General features: G+C 41.7%; 1 protein-coding gene across 3 annotated transcripts in view; it reads right to left on the reverse strand.

Annotated features, from left to right (window-relative positions):
- The window catches only part of CNBD1 (cyclic nucleotide binding domain containing 1), a 180769-nt gene that overhangs the window by 23096 nt on the left and 132811 nt on the right, over nt 1–24862 (reverse strand). For 2 of the 3 annotated variants that reach the window (XM_077351977.1, XM_077351976.1), the window contains exons 9-10: nt 19870–19979; nt 17547–17697 (exon numbers count right to left, since the gene is read on the reverse strand). The exons of the other annotated variant lie outside the window; for it this stretch is intronic. In XM_077351977.1, coding sequence (XP_077208092.1) covers nt 17547–17697; nt 19870–19979 — 261 coding nt within the window. The remainder of the gene's footprint in view (nt 1–17546; nt 17698–19869; nt 19980–24862) is intronic. 3 annotated transcript variants of the gene reach the window in all.

The raw sequence follows: 24862 nt of genomic DNA on the forward strand, positions 1-24862 counted from the left end.
AATATGACTACATAGTTTTGCAAAAGAATCTGAAAAGGATGGCTATATTATATCTTGAAGCAACTTTATGATATCCCTGCCACTTTCCTCCCCCATAAGTAAGATTTTCCCTTTGTTTTTCTTTCCTTTTTTGACTGAGCAGCCCTAGTGGTCTGTTTTCTGAAGAACTTTGGTTGTTCTACCCCGCTGGCTCAGCTTAGGAACCTGGGTGAAGAGTCAGGAAGTTCAAAATTAACAAAATATTTTATTCAACTGAGAGGAAAGGTCAGGTTAAATCAGGGGTTAAAATTTCTGAGGTAACTCAATATAGAGAACTCTGAGGTAAAACCAGTACATGCACAGACTTTAGTTCTTAAGCTTCAAACTAATTAGAGTTTCATAAGCTTTTACAGTGACTTAAATCTTTATGTTGGACGGCTTTTGATTCAGTGGCCCATTCCGCACCAGGAGCAATGTGGCAAATTGATTACAGAAAGAAAAAATGCAATTTTAAATAGTGGGATTCGGCGTTACGCATGTCAGCCTTTGTAGTGGAATCCAGTTGCGTTTCAATCATTTCCCACAGGTTTCCGGTCTCGGCAAAAATCTCTAGAAAGGAAGTGATATTTGCTTCTGCTTTGTCCCGCCCCTGGCCGTCAATCAAATGAGCAGCCAATGGGCGGTTGTTACCATGCTCCGGAAAAGCCCCTTTGCCTTTAAGAACATGTTTTTAAAAAAAAGAAAAACACACATTGCAACGAATATGCCTTGATTCCTTGCTTCCTCTTAACGTAGAGACCCATCTAGCTTGCAGCTGGCCTGTGAGCTGCTGATTCATCGTTGCCATGCTCCCCCGAATGAAAAAAAATCCCCCCCCCGTGCATGGGTGCGATTTTTGACCGAAAATAAAGGGAACTTGCAAACTGGACTGTATTGTAGTTGGTGACTTGAGGCGAGCTTTAAAGCAGCTCTGTGAAGGGACTGCAGCTGGAGAAGCCTCGCTGGGTGAATGAAGGCTCGTCGGTTCGTTGCTCTCCACTCGCTCCGAGAAAAAAAAATGGCGATCGCTTCACCGGAAGATCAGAGGAAAGAGCCAGGGGGAGGGACTTTGCTGAAACTGCAACAATGGTAACGCACAGAACTTTCCCGCTAGTGTTGCAGATTGGTTGCAAGAGTGTAGCGCTTTCCAGAGGGTGAATCCACTTTTTGGGATTTCCCTGGAAGCACTACAACGAAGCGCTTCTAGCGGGACTGGTTCAGGAGTGTGGCTGATTATGTACAATGTTCTGCATAACTGCATTTAAGTAGCGATGACAATTTGCCACACTCCTGCTACATTAAACTTGTGCAGAATGGACCAGTGTTTTTTCCTAGACACTTCAATACATGTACTTTAAGTACTCTTTGACTCTTTTGGTTTCCAGAAGGCTGGTATACTCTTTCTAATACCCAAACCCCTTGTCTTGAAACACCAGTACTCATCTTAAGTTCTAAACTGATTATTGCCTCTAAAGGCAGTTTCTACTAAGACCAGACCAGGTATCTCTGCATTCTTCTAAGCTAACTCCCTGTTTAACTGGGTGGGGAAATTCTCATCTCACTTGAGCTATCCCCTTTCTTTGGCCCAAATGGGAGTCTCTAATGACTCCATCCTTGCCACATTTCCCCAGGTCTTCTGTCTGTGTGATACCATTCTCAGTCAGGGCTGAATTCTGAAACTGTCATTACTGAACTCTTCTCAGCTAGTCTGAAATCAGATTGAATTCTACGGCATCCACTACAGCATCCAGTATCTGCTCAGTTTATACTAACTAATCAAATCTCTTAGAACTGCCTGTCATGCAAGGCTGTCCAGCTCTGTGAATAATTAACCTTTCATAGTCCTTTATCTGTTTACACAGGACTTTTAATCTTTTAAGAAAGCTAACTTGGTTTCTGTTATAGAAAAGAACAAAGAAAAGACATCTTATATTTTTTGTATTACCAAAACAGACTTGGTCTCTGTACCAATGGAACAGTTTCTCCGTTGTTATTTTACTATTGATCACTGCTTGTGCCCTTTCAGTTACTTTTGTGTTGCTGTGTCTAGCTAAACATTCCCTCAGCTTCTTCCTAAACCTTGTATTCTCATCTCACGCACCCCTCTGCAGTGAAGTAGTATACTTCATTTGTAAAAATCTGCATTAAAAAAAAATCCAGATTTCCTTCTTCCCTGGTGATTGCGATGACATTGCAGGAAGGACTTAAGGTACCTCAAACTGCATTTCTATATCCAAGTCAGATAACAATGGCTATTAAGTGTCTGAACCTGAGGATGATGAACAGAGAATAATTAACATTTATATCAGCATTGCAGAAGAGAAAGAGAGAGGGGGGAGAAATCATAATTGCAGCCAAAGGCTTGAAGAGTAATGGGCACAGGACACAGCTGCTACAGTTTAACAAGTCAGCAAAATAATAATAGGTATGGGCTTTGGGGTCCAGATTGCTAATTAGTTAAATGCCCATTTATGTGGCATGTAGCATCTGGCCTTAGATAACAGAGAACTACTGAGTATTGCACACATCTGAGAATCTTCTGGCTGTGACGCCTGTCAGAGCCTGGTTCCTTGGGAAAAGCAGGGAATAATTTTAGAAATCTTGCCATAGTTGAATTAGCTTTGCAAGAATCAATATTGGATCAGAATTCTACACTTATCTAAAATTCAAATTTTTAAATGTAAATATATGGTGGATCAAAAATCAAAAAAGAAGAATTCTCTATTTGACACCCTGCTAATGTTTCTGATACCAAGAAATAGCTTTCCTTTTAAAACCCTGGTTCTGGAATTAGTACTTGAACTTATTGCAGACTAAAAGTTTAGACACCTCACAATGCTGTTTTATGTCTGGGATTTTAATGGGGCTTTATGGGGGGGGTTAGGAGCCTCTTGTGGCACAGGGTGGTAAGGCAGCATAAATGTTGTCTGAAAGCTCTGCCCATGAGGCTGGGAGTTGCCTGATTGGATGGTGCAGCCTGATCAAAACAGCATGCTTAAAAATGAACAGTCAGATAATAACTTGATTGCCTGAGCTTTCTCTCTTGGACCAATTATGCACGCCAACAGCCATGCCGGACTGCTGCCGGAGCATTGCAGCGGGGCAACATGCTCTGCCATTTATGGGTGATGCACGAAGGACACAGTAAAATGGTGCAAGCTGGCACACTACTTCCTGTGCCGCTGTGGGGGACATTTTGGTAATGGACCAGTTCCATGCTGAAATGCTTCCCCCTGGGAACTCCACTGAAGCAGAATGGTTCTGCTGCAAGGGGGTGATGGCAGGAGGGTTTCATTTTCAGAGGCCCTACAGTGGGTTGGGGCCAGGAGGGGGCTGGGATGGCAGCAGTGTCATACATGAGCAGGAATTAGCCCTACTGCCATGCTGCTGCCATCCTGGCCATTCCTCCCCATGCATAATTGGTCATAGAGATTTTTTTAAAATCCTTTCGTTCATAATTTTCAAGGTATTTTGATGAAGATGAGAGCGAGATGTCACAGTTCTCTGCAAACTAAAGGAAGAGATATTGGACCTCAAAAGCAATGTGTTTGACATCCTAATGCAATAAGCAAAATCTTTCTACTGCAAGCATAGCCCTTATTGTAGAAAACTGCCAACAATAAAGGACAGACTTTGCCTTAACCTATTCCATAGACCTGCTCTATCCATCTCTGGAGTGTGGGGGAGGAGGGTTTCAAAATTTCAAAATACTGGAATCTTAATGATGGCTGGGCACATCCAGACTGCACCTTTGTTTAATTAAACCACCCTATACGCGAGGTTAATCAGTCATAAGATCCCACAGTTATGTCAGCTCTAACACAGATGGCTGCTTTCCGTTCATTACTACGAGCTTTTCCTCAGCTTTTTCCTCATCATTTTTTTTATTTTCTATCTTACAGCAGCAGTAGTTTCACAACTGGCCAGTTGCTGGAATCACTGCTCGTGCCAGAGAAAAGGCGGTGGGGGGAATCAAGGGGAAAAATACAGTGTCGCCATGGAAGCTTTGGCTGCGTTTTGCAATACACTGATGCTAGCATAACCAGCTGCATCCTATCAGGGATTTTTTTTTATCAGCCAAACAATCTGCCATGCTTTAAAAATACAATGTGTATAAAATCAAGAAAGAATAATATATAATCTCATTATGAGAACATTTCTTGGAAGAATCAGCCTTGAAGTGCTGGGGAGCCCTCCCCTCTTCAAAACCTCTGGCAAATGAAGCCCAGTTGCAGCTGGGGGCTTCATGCCAGGGAGAGCTCTGAAGTCATCTCTCATTGGCTAACTCTCATCCCCAACCAAAGTAAAAGACAGGTGATTTTGACCCATTTCGGTTTTTTCCCCACATTTGCTCCCCAAGATCACCTTACCTGTGTAAATTTGAGCAATTCATTGTAGATCCCAAATCACTTTTTCTAGAGGGTAGAAGAATACCTCTTTGGGAAGTAATACCGGAGGGGTTTTTTTTGACAACATATACAGCATGGTTTTATGCTGTCTCAGAAGAAAGAAACATTCTTTCCTGTGGACAGGACTGGAAGATTAATGTTGCAATCCTACGAAATCCAGTTATACTCCTCCAAGCCCATTTACCTCTTCAGAAGGATATAATTTCTGCTTAATAAAGGGGTACGCAAGATCCCAGCCTAACTTTTCAATCTGATGCTGGAAGATTTGGCCTCTATGCTGATCAGAGATATACAAATAAATGACCCAATGTTTTGGTCTTGGTAAAAGTAAAGGGGGAAGGCCCTACATTGTACCAGGTGGGATCATGCAAAAAATAATAATAAGACTTCATCAAGGGAACCATCCCAAGTGTAGGCTTTGGAGCTTGACACAGTAAAGGAAACAGTGGGGAAAGTTTTAGATCAACAGCAGCCAGTAAGATTGTGATTTGGGATCTACAATGAATTGCTCAAATTTACACAGGTAAGGCGATCTTGGGGAGCAAATGTGGGGAAAAAACCGAAATGGGTCAAAATCACCTGTCTTTTACTTTGGTTGGGGATGAGAGTTAGCCAATGAGTAAGATTGTACTGTTTTATGCTTCCTATTTTGTTGGCTTCCAGGTCATACATCAGACAGTCTTTTGGAATACTGAGTGTCTCCAATCGGGAACTTTGTGAGACTTTGTGAGAAAAGAGACTTTTCCCTCCTGGAACTGAATACAATTCATTGGGATATTCAGTGCTCCATATGCAGTCTGTGCTGAGCCAACACTGGTCTCTCATCCAGCAGAACAGCAGATGTGGATCATAGGGGCTGCATCATGATTCGCCTCCCAAATACGAATGGAAGGATGCCGACCTCATAATTGGCAAAAAGGAGCTATTACTACATAAACAGTGCTAATGTATTATATGGCCAATATGATTAAGTTTGGCTTTTTGCCTACTATATACTAAGACTAAGGTCAAGGTTGTGTGGGTTTTAAAAGAAAAGGTAGAGATGGACACAAACCGGCTCTTGAGTAAAATGTCATGATAAATTCTGGCCAGCTCATAATTTGTGGACTAATGTTTGGGGCTGGTCAACCAGCATAAACTTTCCAGAGACCTTCAAGTGGTTCATGGCAGCTTGTCGTAGTTCATGAATTGACACAGTACATTTCCAGTTAGTCTGACTGTGCTCAGTCAAAGCATTTACCAACTTCAATGCAACAGAAAGGCAAAATTCTCCAGCTTTGAAAACACCAATAAAAGAAACTGTAGAGGAGCTGGCTGTAGAGTGAGGTTATCTGTGTGTTTGGTGTGTATAGCTTGCAGGGGATCCTGGGTATACACTTTTGAACCTGTGCCAAACATTTCCCCAAAAAGCATTTTCCTGAGGGGCCATAACCTGGATCCCTAAGTCCTATCTGTACATAGCCTAGAGGAGCACCTGGAAAAGTGTCCTGTGAGTTTGATGTCCCTGGTTTGCACAGGGCACATTCTATATACTTCTGAACCCGAATCTGTCATTTCCTTAGAAAACATTTTCCAGGGGAGGGCACTTTCTTGGGGGGGGGTCTAATTTGGACCCCATAAATCTAATCGTCACTCAGAAGTCAGATAGACATCTGGAGACAGCTGTCCCCAAAAGTTGGTACCGGGCCACGGCTCCTCCTCATCTTCCTCCCCGGCTGCTGCCTAGGGGGCTGCCCTGCCACTCTGCCGCTGGCTCACCTTTGGTGCTCTCCAGAAGCTGCCCTGGCTGGGGCTCCCCCTCAGCATGGCACTGCACAGCTGCTGATGGCAGCACCCCCCAGTGGCTGGCAGGAAGTCAGGGGCACCGGAGGGAAAGCAAGCGGAGCAGGGGCTCAGGTGGCGGCAATGTCCCTCGGCAAAAGACTACCCCCCCCCGGCCTCAGTAAAATTGTCAAGCATTGACCAGTCCCTGGTGATATACAGGTTTTGGACTACTGTCTGGAGATATCCTGCAAGTTTGATATTTACAGCACATGGGTGGGGGGGGGGGTTCTTCTATACCATGAACTTCATGAACTGAACCAGTTTGTTTGGTGCATCAGTTCATGATTGTTTGTAGATCATATAACATGAACTGAAACAAACTGTATTTTCCTGGTTTATGACCATGTCTAAACAGGGGTCATCAGAGAAAAAAACTGGAATTTTCAGTCACTACAGGGGTGTTCAGTATTTAATTAGTGAGAAATAAGAACCACTTTGTTTTGAATAGCATAGGCTAGCCTAATCTCATCAACTTTTAGAAGCTAAGCAGGGTTGGCTCTGGACAGTACTTGCATGGGAGAATCCAGGGTCACTTTGCAGATGCAAGTACTGGCAAAACATCTCTTTTTGTTTCTAGCCAAAAGCTCCATGGGATTGCCTATACTCAGCTTCAGTTTAATGACACTTTACATATAAGATCCACTGGCATCTAGTGACAACAATAAATGAAAAAACAACAACACCTACTTTTGGAAGTTTTGATTTTTTTGCAACCCTATCCTATAATGCCTATTGTAAAGTAAATTGCAGTGAGTTCAGTGGTGCTTACCCATAGGTTCGTAGTCTTACTGATTTTTGTTGAACTGAATTCCAAGTCTATATGACTGTCAGTTCTGGAACATGGCATTTGTCATTCTGCATTAAAGAACAACACCAAGACATGCAAGCTAAAACCCAATTCATACTGGATCTGAACGCCTCTCATGATATGAAGCATAACAGAATCACCCAAAGAAGTCAAGATGATATTAGAGTTTAGGGAAAGCAGAATGCTTCCAAATTAAGAAGACTTTGTATCTAAATCTTGTGCATTTATCTTTATTTCTGGGAATTATTTTAAAATCTAAAAATATAATGAGCACATCTGCCAGTCATTGAAAAGAAATGAAATTGTGAGCAGTAAATACAGTGAAGATCCAGGATATAAAAAGAACAAAAATGCTAAGCTAAGTGGATTGCCATTCACTAGACTGCGAAGGCAACTCCCACAAAAATATCCTCATTATCCATACATTCTTTCCCATTCCCCTGTCAACAATTTCTTTCTGTCTTCTATTCTTACCTGTTCATTACTTCTCCGATCCCCTTGCATTCATCTCTATTCCTCAACTGAAGTTCTAAGAAATTAAATTGTACCTAAGTTTTATTTTATGTGTATGTTTAGTGCCACCTAGTTACTTGCGACTTATGGAGACTGCACAAATTAATGACCTCCAAAAAATCCTGCCATTAACTACTTTGCAAACTGAGGGCTGTGGTTTTCTTGAATGAGCCAATGCATCTCATGTTGGGTCCTTCTCTTTTCCTGCTGCCTTCAATTTAATAGGAGTCCTATATTTCACTTAGCATGCTTTATGGATTCCTTCTTAAAACGTTCTCCCTGTCTTTAAGCATGCATGATATCCCCATCATCATAGGAGCTGAAGTGTCCTGATTGGCTCATTGGGAGATGAGAGAAATACAGCACTGTGGGGTGTAGTTTTTAAGCAAATGGTGGGAGATATAATATTACTATTATTATTACTATTGTAAGCAGCCTAATCAAATGAAAGCGAGTTTAAATTATCTCCTAAGTGGTGAAGTTGCATTCACTAACATAGTTACTCAGTACCAAGTATGGAGCATACATGAAAGTGGATGGACATCTCTAGCTAATTGAAAAACCACAGGTGCTGCACATAAGGCTTCGTCTTTGGTGCAGCTGTGGAGGTCGTGTGTGCCTTGCCTTTTTAGAAAATTGCCCAGTGGTGCCAATCGGCTGTCAGAGGGAAGAGATGGGTGGGACTGTCTCAAATGCTGCTCTCTCTAAACAATTGGTTGGCATGAGTACCGTTCCCCTCCCCCCTAAAAGGCAAATGTGCTTTGCTGTTGAGTGACTGCCCACTTGGGTCAGGGCCAGTTCATCGCTCATAAAATGATGTTATATCCAAAGCACACAAATACGCACCCACACCCACACATATATATATATATATACTCACTACCAGTCCATCATCACAAGCATCCATCAAGTAACTACCATCCTTCCTTAACATTTATTTAATGGAAACTCTACATGTTGCATATGTTTAAATAACATGGATCAAACTGCAAGAGCAAAATATTGTTGGACTATGCAAGATCTGCAGTCTGCAATGATACAACAAAATAGGGAGAATTCCTGCAGGGGGCACCAGAGGAGATGTGTAGTTAGTATATTTAGACTAGGAGCTTCCTGATGTTTTCCAAACAATCTCCTCCAGTGTCCTGCTCCTTTGAGCTCATTTCCACTCTGCTTGTCTCCAGAACAGGTTTGACGAATGCGGAACAGAATAATTAGACTGTAGGTCTCTATTTTCTCCTCTTTCTAAACAAAGTTTGTTTCTCCTCTAAATAAAACTTTTATTATAAAACTTTTAAGCAACCTGATGTTCTGCTCTTCTTTAGATATCTAAACTCTGCCAACAGATATTGCTCCTGATCTGAATGGTATTCTTATGAGAAAAAGTAGGGATACGCTGAGTACCAACTGTGTTATTACACCATTCCAGTTATCAAAGGAAGTGACAAAAGGAACACTAAGTTATCACAGTAGAGTTCCCAACAGTTCCCAGAGCTACCATTTGCACTTCTATTTTTGTAACCAGATATGATTCCTCAGCTGTTAGGTGTCAAGTTTAAAAAAAAAATTCTCCTCCCCATTGATATATATATATAATTATTATTTATTACCCACCACTCCCAGATTAGCCAGATAAAAATCCCCACAATCCTCCACCCACCACCCAAGCTCAACAAACCCCCACCATATCCTGTGCCTCCGGGAGATAAGCGGAGAGATAGCAGAATATTACAGCCATGACAAGAAGGGCCCAAGATATTACTTGTTCTGGCCTCAACCAAATACCTGGTGGAAGAGCTCCATCTTGCAGGCCCTGTGGAACTGTGAAAGCTCTCTAAGACAGAGTTGGATGTCATACTAGTGAAAAAGTCATCCAGCTCTGCCTTCTAAAACCAGAAAGGATATAGATATTATAGTTCTTCAGAATCAATTGCCCTGCTGAGGAGGCAATGGAGGTGAGTTTGGAGTTTATTGTGGCACACCCCATCTCCTACTATATGTCCTTAGACATACATTGCAACAATGTTGAGGCATATACTAATGTTGGTTCCCCAGTATTTCCTGAGATAAGTAGGCCCTACATATCACCAATTCTTGCCACTCTCTTCAACTGTGCCTTCTCAATTGAGATTTCTTAGAATTTGATACTTGAGTTTAGTATTAGCACATCTCTAGTCTGCATTAGTTCTCATCTGTGCATCTTTTCCTACCAACAGCACACAAGTATCTTCTGTTCCTGGAGCAGAGATCAGTGAATTCTCCTGGCATGTATTGGAATCATGCTCAGATAAAACTAGCTATTTGCTGCCAGATCAGATTATATTAATCCCAATTATAAACCCTTTGAACAACATGGAATCAGCAGGTCTACATTCCCTAAACCCCATCCCAATTTCATACTTCTGCTGCTGCAGAACCGTACAGTAGTAGTGGAAAGCTGGCCAGGAAGCTAGCTGAGCCACCGGCAAAGATGAAGCGATATTTTCCCTATTTTCTTTTCTGTTTTTTCTTTCTCTTCTCCCTGCTGATGTACACAGTACCTGAGTCTCTGTGATATCCAGTTTCTAAAATAATTAACTTAAGTACCTAGGAACTGTTCTCCCCTGGATGGCTCAGACTAGCCTGATATCATCACATCTTCAAAGCAGGGTCAGCTTTGGTTAGTCATTGGAGGGGAAACCACCAACAAAATTCAGGGTTGCTGTGCTAAGCAAAAGCTAACTAACTCTGTCACTTGAAAACCCTATGGGGTCTCCATAAATCAGTGATGACTTTATCACACTTTATCAACCACCACCACCACCATGGAACTACATTTTCCATAGTGTACTTGGTACATGCGTTGGGGCACTTGGGGGAAGAAAAGGGAGAATGGGGCTATCCTATTCCTACCTGGCTAGCCAGTCTGCCAAGGCAACACAAGCCATTATTACAGCACGATTCTATGGCAGCAGCAAATAAGTTACAGAAGGGAGAGCACGGAAGCGGAGGGATAGATTTTTTCTGACTTGGATAGCCTATGCATGGTCCTTAATTGACTTAATTTAATTTCCACATTTGACTAACTATGTTCCATACATTTTTACAGAAAGAAAAATTAAACCTGCATTCCTTGGATATGCATGTTTTAAAGTTTAAGGTAACTCTCACACAGCCCAATTCTTTTGTCACACAGGATATCTGGAATGTGAGTGACTGGTTCTAAAAATAAATGAATGTGTTTTTTGTTGTTAAATTGTTCGTTTTTCATATATAAATTATTGAATAATTGTATTTTATTCATTTTATTCTGGCCTTTTATTCAATCTGCCTAGTGTGCATGTATCTCCACAAATTTCACCACTGAGGAGGGCCTTGGAGGCCAAAATGCATTTGAGTTGCAGGCTGGCATATGGGCTGCAAGATGATGCTCACACTTATTTATTGTTTGGCAAACAGACCACAGCTTTTAATCAAAAATAATGTGGGCCTTTTCGCACGGGGATCTTTGTTGCAAATTGTTTGCGGAATGAAAAATCGCCATTTAAAATAGTGGAATTCGTCGTTATGCATACCTGCCTTTGTAGTGGAATCAGTTGCGTTTTTTAGCGTTTCCCACAGGCTTCCGGTCTCGGCAGAAATCGCTAGAAAGGAAGCGCTATTGCCAAGCTCGTCCCGCCCCTGGCCGTCAAGCAGCCAATGGGCAGCCGTTAGCATGCTCCCAAACAGCCCCTTTCCCTTTAAGAAAGGTTTAAAAAAAAAAAAAACAGACCCATAGCAACGAATCTAGGTAGATTCGTTGCTACGGAGAGACCCATCCAGCTGCCTAATGTGAGCTGTCGTTTGATTGTATGATCGTTGGCACGCTGCCTCGAGTGATAAAAAAAAAATCCCCCCCCCTCTCACAGGCCCGATTTTCGGCTGAATTTATGTGTAAAAAATAAAGGCACTTTATTTCAGCAAACGGGCTTTTATGTGGTTTGTGCTTAGTGACTAAAGGTGAAGGACTGAAGCCAGGGAAGCCTCTAAACAGAAAGAGGCTCACTGGTGCGTTTATCCCCGCTCGCTCGGAGAAAAAAAAATGGCGATCGCTTCGCCGGAAGTTTGGAGGAGAGAGCCAGGGGGAGGGACTTTGAAGAACCAGCAACAATGGTAACGCACAGGTCTTTAGCGCTACTGTTGCAGATTGGTTGCAGGAGTGTATCGCTATCCGGAGGGTGAATCCACTTTTCTGGATTCCCCTGAAAGCGCTACAACGAAGCGCTTTTTGCGGGTCGGTTTCAGGATTGTTGCAGATTGTCTACGACGTCGTGGGTTATGGCAAATTAGTAGCGTTTCCAATTAGCAACCATTGTGCTATTTTGAAGCCGTGCGAAATGGCCCTGTGTTGACCGGCAAGGGAAGAGGGAGCCTGCTACCTTAACTGGGTCATGGACCCATCTCACCTACCCCAGTGGCACCCTGGGGAACCCGTCTCAGTCCCACGCTGGCCCCTTGCCACTGGGTATCCACCAGGTCCCAGCTCCAGGTCCCATCTGGAGGCTGGCCTCATGCCTGCACCTCTCTCACACCCGTGCAGGCTATAAGCACCCTGGCTCACTCCTCCCTGATGCTCCCAGGGAGCACCACATCTTTCTTCCACCCACCGCCTTATCAATGCCAGTTGCAGTAAGTTGCGGCCCCTTTTAGATTCTGTTTTAAATTGGTTTATCAATGTAAATATATTTAATTGCTGGTCCTGTTTTATTGGTTCAAGGATTTTAACCTATAAATATTGAAATGAATCAAGTGTTACAGATTCTGAACTTCTTCATTCAAATATTCACCACTTCAAGGATTGATTGTGCCAATGTTTTTAAAGTATCATTTTAGTGCATTTTGTAACACATATATTTTAGTTTAATTTATTTTTCAAAACATTTTTTTCTCTTTCACCCCAACTTTGGGTGCCCAGTGTTATTACTACTTAAGGTTGCAGGTCCCCCCCCCCTTCTATGTTTGCTATTGTTTAAAAGTAAGGAGACACCCAAAGCTTTCCTGAAATCTTAGGCAAACTTGATTCAACCCTGAAAACATTTCAATAACAATCTTGTAAAGATCCCTCTTATTTGACATTTCTTAAATAAATACAGAGAGCATGGCATCTCTGAAGGCAGTTTTTGCTTCTGCAAAACACTGCTTGGCTTCCCAGCTTCTATTTTTTCAGTCAGAGGATTTTGAGATAAAGGATTAAATGTTAAAAAAATAACTAATAAAGCTTATTTACATTGCGTCAGGAGTCTGCTTTCCACTTTGAACAGCGGTTTTCATGAATTCTGGTAGAGTACAGAAAGTAGGATTTGTGCCTAGCCTCACATGAGAAGCATGAGATTTACCAGTGTAGCTTCACCTACACTGACTGCAGCTTGGGGACTGAAGCAGTTTATAACAATAGTTAAAAAAAAACTGGAGGAAAAACCCTTCCAATTTCATCTACAAATGGAATTTAGAGAGGAAGAATGTAATCATCTGTACTGGATTTTAGCCAGGGCATTGGAGGTTAACAACTCAAAAGTTATAAAATGTTATTATTGTAAGGCCCAAGGCACATCTGGTTAAGAGCTTTGTGGAATAAGTACCTGTAAGAACAGCACTGCCAGCACTGCCTCTTCTAATATTCTTTGGGTCCTAGCTCAGGGCTGCCTTACCCCAGCTGGATGTAGTAGATGCATGTTCATAACTTCTGTGTGGCAGTTCATGTTTTTTTTTCTTTGAAGAGCAGATTGGGGAGTTGATACAGGCAGAGTAACCAAAGTTCTCAGTGTACACACTACCCAATAAGACATTTATTACTCCACACATGCTTGGAATCGTCCACAAGGGGATCCATCTGACAGGTGAATCCAATGGGGGGGGGGGTGAGAGAAGACTGATTTACTCAGGTTTCACTTGTGTTCTGATAACATCAAGCTCAGCAGAGAATAAGTGAGCTTTTGTAGACCCTCACATAATTCTACATTTCCCCCTTTTCCTTCCTTTTTATAAATCTGCAATCTGATTGTTCATTTTTAAACATATTTCGGAAGACGGCAGACTGCAGAGTTTGATTTCACTGGCAAGAAAATTTCTGAAAATTTTTGGACCACAAATTAAAGAGAACCAGCAAGAGATTTATGACAGTGAAGAAATAAACTACTGAACTGTGTCTAATTTAATTACTCCTTTCAAGAAAGCTCAGTGGAGATAGCTGAAGCAAATGAAACTATAGCAATCTACATTCTCATCTTTTGGGCAAACTTTATCTTGCTGCACAGATCTGTGGATTATCCTCTCCATAGATTAAATAATCAGTTACACCCCCCCCCCGATTTATTTTATGAAAAATGTTTATTTAAAATGATCAGAACCTTTGGCTGTGGTGTGAGAGAGAGAAAAAAACAGCAATACATAATCTCAGATCTGTCAAATAGATGGTCCAACAGGAAAATATTATTTACTTTTTTGATCCTATATATTATCTACTAGCATACCATTCTTGATAATTCCCAGCACACAAAAATAATGAGAAGACTTTGGACTCTGGACTAATTTCTATAAATTTATATCTGATTTAGACCTGCATTCAGGGTTCCTCCTCAAGAAATATACTTTCAGTTGTACAGTTTTCTCAATTTTCTGCCAAGTACCACTCTTTTAATGTTCAAAGGTAGGATACAAACTGTCACAATTTTTGACTGAGTCATGTTTCAAGAAGCTATATTCACAAACTGAAGAGCCTCACAAACTTACAAAATTTTAATGCAATTTGTGTCAATTTATGGAAAGCAGAAAGTAGGTCATTTCAAGGCAACAGAGATCAGTCCCCATGGAGAAAAGGATTTATCAATTACAGCCTTTATGTTAGCTTTTCACCATTGAGAGACCCCTGAAATATTCTTTAGGCTTTGAGAAACCTCAGAAGTGGGATCTCCAGTTCCCAACTGGAAGCTGGCATAGGCTGGTGACCTATGAATATTACTAAATGTAATATAAGGTAGTAGTACAGGAATTATTTTCCATATTGATAATTGTTGCTGTTCGGAATACTATTGTAATAGGAGGACACAACCAGTGAGGAAAGGAACTTGAAAATGGCAAAATATCTATAAACTGTTTTGGTTGGTCTTTTTGTATTAAATAAATATCGTAACCCCGTTTTTACAATTTAGCCTTGGATAGGTTTTTTGTCTGTTAGTATCTAATATTGAATCATCCTGATTTCACGTTGTAACTGTACTCACTTGTAGGCAACCAATCTCCACCCGGCATATCCAGTTGATGCCTATATGTGCCTCACAGTGGCTTGTCACTCACTGTAGGAAACCATTCCCCTTCCAGCATATGTGGTTGGTGTTTAAAAATCCTGCAATGGCCGTAATGTTTTTGTTTTAAAAAGTACTACTTATTCGTTGTAATGCGTATGCATGTAAGCATAGACACATAGCATTTGTTAAACCATTTTTAAAGGCCTACATGCGTTGCTCCATGCATGTTGCCACTTTTTAAAAGATATGACTTCCTGTGCCTGGGAGCGTGGGGGAGGGAGGCAAATGTGAGGGCGGGATAAAGCTGGGCAGACTCTAGCGCGTTTCACCCTCCAAACGTCTTTTTGGCTGGTTGTTCGCCTGTGGAAGGTGCATTTAGGGTGGCGAATCCACTTTTTGCAATTCCTGAATACGCGGGTTAAAATGGAGGAAATTGCGAACCAGCTTCTGGAGGTAGGGGTCATCATGTGGAGGGGCCAGAATATGCTGCCTGCCTTCAGTGGCTGTATGGCTACATTCTTCACATGTGGAAAAGCCCTGAATGATCTACTTAATGGAAAGACAGGGGAAGTGGAAAAGATCCTGGGTCTGACCCCACAAAATGACATAGATGTGAAAAGAATGTAAGGAACCTGTAAGTGGTGGAAAAGACAGCAGACTATTAGACTTTCATTTTCTCTTGTAGAATAAATCACCATTGAGGATAGATGAATGAACTTAGTGTTTTTGACAAGTCTAATTATTGAAGATTTTTTCATTTGGAGATTCCAAGGATGGAACCTGGCATCTTGCACATGGAAAAAAATATGAACCAGATTAAAGGAACATTCTGGTCACAGCTGTGAGACACATAGATACCTTGACAAAATAAGTCAGACAGGCAAAAACTGATCTTAAAATAATGGTACTGGACAGTTGTTTTATTATACACAGAGAAACTGTAATTGGAGATGTTGAATGGCCCCAGTTTATAACACTTTGGCCAATACCTTTAATGCTCCTGGATAAGATTAAAAGGATGTGTCAAGCCCACTTCAAAGGGGGTAGTAAAAGGGCCATCTAACCTGTGGTTTAGTAACTTAGAAGTAAAGTGCAGCAGTGAAAGTCTGCTTCCCACCTAGGTTAACCATTTTGAGCACTCACATGCCACAGTGACTGAATTAAAGATGAAGTGCTATTGAACCTGCAAGCCATGAACAACAGAAAATACCAGTGGAATCAAGCATCTGTTTCCTAAAGGATTATAGCAGAGGCTGTAACAGTGGCCAATTTAATGCATGTCAAAGATGTCATTCCATAAGGCACCTGTCTTGAGTAGAAATACAAGATGTCCATTATATGCTATTATATGCTTTCGTTTCAGGTGAGGTTTTTCCTTTGAAAATGTTTATTAAATTATATCTCACTGTTGCATAGTGCTATTGATGGCTAACCGACACAGCGCACCCCTTCTTAGCTTCAGCATGAGAGTTCCAAACTATTCAATGAAGCTGATGACAAAACATTTAGGACCTGTAATGATCCCAGCCTCATGGACAGACAGCTTCAGACAGCATTTCTGCTGCCTTACCACTCTGCGCCACAAGATGCTCTTTGTAACAATTACGTGCTTTTAAATTGTGATGCTGCTGTCTGAAGCTTTGACCGTGAGGCTGGGAGTTCGATCCCAGAAGCTGGCTCAAGGTTGACTCAGCCTTCCATCCTTCTGAGGTCTGTAAAATGAGTACCCAGCTTGCTGGGGGGTAAAATGGTAATGACTGGGGAAGGGAATGGCAAACCACCCTGTATTGAGTCTGCCAAAAAAAACGCTAGAGGGCATCACCCCAAGGGTCAGACATGACTCAGTGCTTACACAGGGGATACCTTTAACTTTACCTTTAAATTGTGATGACCTATGGCCTAGTGCAATAAAGTTTATTATTATTATCACTGCTCAATCAGAACAGTTTTATTAGTGCTGTAGAGCAGTGGTCCCCAACCTTTTTAGCACCGGGGACCGGTCAGCGCTTGACAATTTTACGGAGGCCCGGGGGGGAGTAGGCTTTTGCCGAGGGATGTTGCTGCCGTCTGAGCCCCTGCTCCGCTTGCTTTCCCTCTGGCGCCCCTGACTTCCTGCCGCCCACTGGGGGGTGCTGCCAGCAGCAGCTGCCACACCGAGGGGGAGCCCCAGCCATGGCGGCCACTGGGGAGCACCAAAGGTGAGCTGGTGGCAGAGTGGCAAGACAGCCCCCGAGGCAGCATCCAGGGAGGAGGAAGAGGAGGAGCCACGGCCTGGTACCGAATGATCTACGGACCGGTCCTGGTGCCCGGACCGGGGGTTGGGGACCACTGCTATAGAGAGCCCAAGGTAACCCAGCTGGCTGCATGTGGGGGAGCAGGGAATCAAACCCGGTTCACCAGATTAGAAGTTGCCGCTCCAAACCACTACACCAAGCTGGCTCTCAGTGGAGGCTCCAGTTCATAGGCCTTACCTTGAATCAGAAATAATCCTAAGAATGTTTAATTGTACTTTCATATAGCCAGTCTCTATTAGTTTGATGCCAGATGCAACCCATCCTTTAGCGAATGGTGTATTAAATGTAATAGTTTAGTGAAGGATCGGACGACCAATTTAAAATAAGTCACTTTTAAAGAATACAAGTATGTCTTTCTTGCTATCTAGGCTTGGACTCATATTCTGAAAGTAACAAACTAAAGGAAATTGGCCTTTACCAGAGATGTCAGAAGCTTCAATAAGCCCTAATTCAACAGGGGTTGCTGCTTTCAGAGTATACGTAGATGGGATCTGGAAAAGAATGCTCACTTCTCCAAAGGACTGTTTTGGATGCAGTTTACCGATGAGGACTTGTTTCATCTGTTTGGTCTAGTTTGGAAACACAAAAACATTTTTGTTGCTCTTGTTGTTTCAACAGAGGAAAGCAAAAACAGGATATAATCTATAGCAGGGGTAGTCAACCTGTGGTCCTCCAGATGTTCATGGACTACAATTCCCATGAGTCCCTGCCAGCAATTGCTGGCAGGGACTCATGGGAATTGTAGTCCATGAACATCTGGAGGACCACAGGTTGACTACCCCTGATCTATAGGATTAGGCATAGAAATAGCATGCAAAATGTATGCTTTAACAGTCACATACAAGTCCCATTTCAATGTGACTTAAACACATGCTTAATCTTTTTAATTGAATTCAATTGGGTTTTCAAACTGTGTAACTTTATCAGGAGTAAACCCCTTCTTTTAGCTTACCATGAAATGAATTTTAGTTCAAGAACTAGTTGCTGAGGGAAATATAGCTTTTGAAAAAGTTTGGCTTTGTTCAAATGACCTGTTCATAATTGATGAACAGCCTTGATAAAATTTACCTGCTTACGTGACATGTTCTGGAGGGAAAAAAAATATTGCTCAGAAGTTATACTTATTTGTCCTACAATATGAATATAAACATGCATTTAAATCAGATTTCAAGAAATTGTTCATACACAAGTGCACATTTGTGTGTGCATGGAAAAACATGCATCCATATAACCATATATGTACAATACTCTTATTAGTTTAGACTGGAATGCTTATTTAGTGTTAGGATCAAGGGATGATGCAGTTCAGAAACCTCGATTCCATTCAGTTCTTTACAATCCCAGTGCCAAATGGAGAGAAGGCCTCGAGGGCAGCCCCCATTCCGGGTGAATGCAAGAACTTCTGGAATGAAAACAGCCACAATTGTATTGGTTACAGCAGCTGTAAGAGCCTTGGAACAGTATGGAGGAATTCATCCTAGCTTTGACTGATTCATCTGTTGCTTGATGTACTCAACGTCACCCCAATCCCATCACTCCTTGTCCCTTTAGACCCGCAAATAGTACCCATGTATGTCTGCCCCCCCTCTTTATTCAAAGCTTCAACAAGAACCTAATGCCTCCATGAGGAGGCACAATGTTTGTATGAGGAGGGACCATCACAGGACCTGCCAGCTCAAAAGTCATCCACTCTTTTTGATGTGGTGCCCCGATGTGATGTCATGAGACAAAGAAAATAGGATTTGGTTGTGCCACAAGGATGCCTTCATACACAGGAACTGCACCATGTGGAGAAGAATCAGGCCTCCAACTAATTTTGATTTCCGTGCCCCCTCCCATGTATATGAATTCATAAAATCACTTCCAGAAATCATTATAAAGACCTGAAAGGACATTCAAAGCCCTCCTCCTAAGAAAATTTTGTGTTGCTAGGATCATCAGCTGGATTCCTCAGCTGCCGTAATTGACTCACTGTCAAAGCTTTCCTCCATCATGACTTCACAAGTAATCTTCAGTAGGTGAACCTCAGATGTAAGAAATGGAATACCAGCAATCTGCCTTGCTGGATGTTTGTGGGGACATGCATGATAGTGATTGCCAGTGGCTTTACAAATTAACATTTTGCTCATAAATATTTTGATGAAGAAGTTCAACACATTTCCAACTGCATGTTTAAAGTGCCACAAGCATGCTTGGTGATGTATGTGTGTTTTGTGGAGGGAGAGAAACTGTATGCTCAACATGACCATTTACGCACTGGAGGTTTCATGCTGGGCTGCAGGCTAGAGTTTTTGCCCCACCTCTTCCTGCACCCACACGGGGGAGCATTTGGCCCGGTGAGCTTCATCTGCCCTGATTTGTGCTCCTGCATAGGAGCTGGGGTAGTGAAGTTCCCAGTGCATAAACGGTCCATGTCTATAATGCAACGCATTATTGCAAATGATGTCCTTCAGTTCTTATGGTCATCCTTTATTACTCATGCAAGTATTGTAGTCTAACACTGCAAAATCCATGCAGATTTGCTCCAGTCTAAATCTACTGATTAAATCCAGTCCATTCATTGTCCATGGATTTAGACTGGAGTACCTTTACAGTACCAAGGCAATCCTTTGTGTACTTTCCTGGGAGTAAGAACCATTAAAGTGTACCTGAAAAGACCTGCTTGGGATTTCACGCCCTAATTCTGCTATCAAGAAGGGTTTCCAACATTGGTATCCTAGGGGACTAATGTCATTTCTCACCATTTTCCCCAGTGGTAACTTCACAAGAGCTGGAATTGTTCGGAATGCATTGCAATATCCAGATTTAATGAACCCTACGTATTTGCTGATTTCTCCCACTTTCGTAAGCACTGTGACAAAATAAGAGAAAAAAGAGAAAAATTCAGTTTCCCATATAATTCTTTTTCTTAAATGAAATTCTGGATTACTTTAATATTCCAGATAGTCATTGCATGCCATTCAACCTAAGCATGCAAGTAGAACAAGCTTGTCCTGTAATATTTGTTGTAGTTCCCATTTTAACTGACTATGATGTATCAGGGAAGTAGTTATACAATAATATAGCTGTTTGGGGATAATTTAGGCTCAGTAGGTAAGTTATCACTCTGACCTAGATAGCCCAGGCTAGCCTGATGTTGTTTTTGTAAACTAAGCAGGGTTGGCCCTGGCTAGTATTTAGATGGGAAACCTCAAGGAATACCAGGGTTGTGACAGAGAGGCAGGCAATGACAAACCACCTCTGAATGTCTCCTGCCTTGAAAATGCTAGGTGTCCCTAAATTAGCTGTGACCTGATAGGGGAAAAAGTAGGTTACCTGCATTAGACAATTGCTACCTATTTCTCTCCTATTTCTGTGCTGTAAATTGGATTTTCTTTTCTTCTTTTCCACTATTATCCAATTCAGCTGAGTATCAAACACAATTTAGGAGTGCTTATGCAACATAGCACAATTAATTGTTCTGTATTATATTAATAATGCAATCGTAAAGAGAGTTCCATCATTCCACTTACACTGGTCTATGAAGACATTAACACATAAACATGTGTGGTCTACTCAGGTTGGCAGTGCCTTTCCAGGGTTTCAGGCTGACATCTTTCACATCACCTATAACCTCATCTTTATTGGAGATACTTGAGACTGAAACCGGACTCTCTGCATGCAAAGCAGATGCTCTCCCACAGAGCCACAGCCCCGCCCACTCAAGTTTTGAAAGACATTATAATTCTGTTTAGGATTGCACAGACTCTTTTGTTAACTAAACCAAGGTTTAATAAATTATAGGGGGAAATAATAGATTCCCCTTTTACCCACATGCCACATTCAAGGCCAAAAGTGATAATACTCCCAGTATAATAATTCCCAAACACAAGGATTATGTGTGTGTGGTGTTTGTTTGTTTGCTTGTTTGTTTTTTTAAATTTATATCTTGGATTTATATTCCACCAGTCTCCATGGACTTGTGGTGGGTTACATAAAAACAGATTAAGACTCCAATAAAACCAATCACAGATCCTCTAATACCATTAAAAACCCACAAAAGGCAGAATAATCCCCAATCCTCCCTGATCTACAGTCAACCATCACAGGGTATAGGTTTCGCAGGAGGTTTGGCCGGAGGAGGGGCCTCAACCAAAGAGCTGGCTGAAGAGCTCTGTTTTATAGGCCCTGGGGAATTGGGACAGCTCCATCAGGGCCCTCAGCTCTTCCAGGAGCTTGTTCCACCAGGTCAGGGCCAGGACCAAAAAACCCTGGCCCGGGTTGAGGACAGGCATGCTTCTTTGGGTCCAGGGATCCGGAGATGACATTTTGTATTATTACTAGATTAGACTTCTTTATTGAATGCAAATTGTCATTTTCAGGACTTTGATTGCTCCTAAATTGTCATTCAAGGGAAACCTCTCCAACACAGCAATCCCAGATTCCACAATTAATAGAATCATATTATTCTTATTACCAATTAACTCATTCCAGTTTCAAACAGCTACTGGGCATTTGCATTATACAATGTGCTTATACAGTACTTCAAAATTGCACCATCTCTTTCTTGTCGCCTTCTCTCTTTTTTTATTAGTAAAGAAAAACCACAGCATGCCAGGATTTCACAAGAAGGAACAGAGTGCATTTGGCCTTCAGGCACAGAACCCACTGAAAACATAGGTGAGTGGACATGAAGACTGACATTTTGCTCAATGGAAACAGTGACACATCCACGGCAGCGTTCATTAGGGCAGTATAAATGGAAACAGGGGAAGCAGCCACATCAACTAGGCAAACTGAACAGCTGGGGAGAGGGCAGAATCTGTAGCCCTGGAGTGGCACAAAGTCACGAAGACTTTTATTTTATGTGGGCATAGCTGAGCAAGTCAACGAAGCTATGAATCTGTCTGCTCTGTACCAGCTGGAGTGCTCAGCTTGAGCTGGCACCTAAACTTTTTTCCAGGGCTGGGAAAAGCAGCAATAATAAACACAGATGCTTTCAAAGTGTCATGCCAACATTATATGCTCCTTGGTGACAGTTCATTGATGCAAAATGGCTGTGTGCTGAGTGCCACTCCTCATTCAGTCCAGATTTATGAACATCTTCTAACAAAGTTCTGGCAGAACCATAAAGGCCAAGGTGACTCAATGTCTCAAAGAGGCTGTTTCGAAAGGAAGACTGTCATTTCTGCTAATAATAACATTATTCTATATAATGCTCCCCCAATTCAATTTCTGGATTCTCTACATAAAAATAGTGCCATAAAAGACAACAGAACAATGTACCGTACCCTCAAAAAAGAATTAAACTGTGATAACAAAGATGTCTTGAGAACCATATCCTGCTAGGCATGCTAACAAGGTATTATATGTCCTGTTTTATGCATAATGGGCACTGGAGTGATGGTGGAGCCTATGAGATACTGGACACAATTCCCGTATGACAAGGCCTTGTTTAGCCTGAATGGAAGATGTTTGCACTATGCATGGTCTGTCTTCCATACTGTTGTCATAAGTCTTCTGGATCTCACATTTCAGAGGCTCAAGATAAGACAGGCAGAGGTGAAACCATTAAGTTCTATGGACAAAGATATAGTATGTGGTTCTTAGGATTCAATGCAAAGTGCAGATTTTCCATTGCTGCTTCAATATAGCATGCAAAGTGACCCCTATTTTCTGAGTCGTATAATCTAAAACAATTTTTGTGCTCTTCATCCATGTGATAAAATATTTAACACAAACAGCCACACAGTCTCCAGATGTGACTGTTGCAACTATCTGATTTGATTGTTACTGGAGACATTTTTAAGTGAAAGGAGAGGTCACATTTTAATGAATAGCTGATGTTATCAGTTGCCATGATCCACAAACACATGTGGAATGAGAGAATGGAAAGTGAGGCTATGCAAATCAGTGGGCTTTCCACCAGAAAAGCAATACATTGTACACTCGCTTAATCCAGCAAACCAAATATTGGGCTTTCAGTTGGTTTAAACAAAGCAGCAGTCCGTCCCTCCTCTTCCCATCATATGAAATGTCACCTTACTCTCGTTAATAAAACTGGTAGGAAATAAATAAATGCATGGGGGATTTTCATTAACAATAATCCCTTTCATAACTATATAATTAAAAACAGGCAAAAGCAGAGAGGACACAGCAAGAAATTGATATGGATCTTCAGCTAGGCCTTATCTCTGAAGCCCAACCCAATGTTTGTTTTGTCATAGAGGGGATAGCTTGAAATGACCACTAGTCTGCCAGACCCAAAATAAATTTAACATGCCAAAACCTTACAGGCCTACAGGGGACCTTCTGTGTCTCTTCGCAAGCAAGAAATCCTAAGTCGTCTTCTATGTGATTCTCTAACTGTTCTACCATTTTTATTTTGATCAGGAAAAAAGGGTGTTTTTAATTAATCAACTTTATTTGTTCAGTTCATAGATCCTATGAGACTGATAAACAGAGTCACCAGCACATCTACAGAAAATAAAATTTCTAAGCCACATTAGGTTGATTTCAGTTGTACATATCAAAAGACCAGTTTCCTCCTTGTTAAACACACCAATGTATAAATCTAGCCATCGTAGAAGTGGTCTCATTAGAACAATCTGAAAGGAGAGAAACATAAATATCATCAGGGTGTAGTCTGTACAGACAATTACCCACTTCCAGATTGACTAAATTCCTGCAGTCTACACCAAATTTGATTTCCATTTTGATTTTGGGCGGTTTAAAGTTTCCCTCTGCAACATGCCTGATTGATTCATGCTGACCTTACCTTTCCCCCATGATATCCTGGAGTGGATATAAGCCTAGATATTTCAAAAACAAACAAGAGTAAATGTGCAGATTCTTGCTTTTTAAAAATTAACTCACTGTACCATGCCTCGGAGCAAAGCAGTCTTTCCTGATTAGCCAGGGCATCAGTTCAAAGACTTCCTGGTTCCCGGTTGCAAGGCTTCCCTTAAAGTGACTGCAGTCCAGAAGCCCTAACTTCTCTCAGCAGATATTTGCCTCTTGTTATTTCCCTCTCCTCTGCTGTCTCCAATCCCCCCCCCCCCCAGTTCAAGAAAAGAGACTTCTGCTGCGTTTGGCACCTCTCCCCATTCTGAGCTTCCCCAAATCAAGTGCAGAACACTTTGTTTCAATGGGGGGGGGGTAGGGATAGATAAAGAGCCAAGTTCAAATCAATCTGAATTCAGCAGGATCCACAATGGAAAAAAACAAAGTAAATGCAGAATCAGCCCTGGTATTTCTAGAAAATTTGACAGATCTGCATAGAGACCAAATGTCCCTATAAAGAGATCAACACAATAACATGGTTGACTGTTTTGACCAAGACCAATCAGTAAGGACAAACACATTGAGAAGAAGGGATACATTTGTATCTGCCTTCCAAAACTGCTGATGGTTAATCATTAGAGCAGGCAAAGGCAAAGGCTTTTTCATATTTAGGGAATTCTAAAACAAATAGATATTGCTCTGAGAATTGTTTTTTTACCATGATTCCCTGCACTTTATCTACTTGAAGAGCTGTATCCCAGATTCAGTGCTTCATTATCTGTTTAGTTCCTGTAAATCCAAGATGGCATAGGGCCAGAAGTGTGAACCCACAGGAATGTTTTTTATCCTCCACAGCTCTTACCTAGCATGAGCAGAAATTATCTGAAATAATTAGTGAAGCTAATGCAGAAGAGTTAAACTTTAAGTTGAGCCAAAAGCTTGCTACTAACCTCATTCTTCAAGGGATGTTAT

This window comes from Paroedura picta, chromosome 9 (genome assembly GCF_049243985.1).
Source record: "Paroedura picta isolate Pp20150507F chromosome 9, Ppicta_v3.0, whole genome shotgun sequence".
Lineage (NCBI taxonomy): Eukaryota > Metazoa > Chordata > Lepidosauria > Squamata > Gekkonidae > Paroedura > Paroedura picta.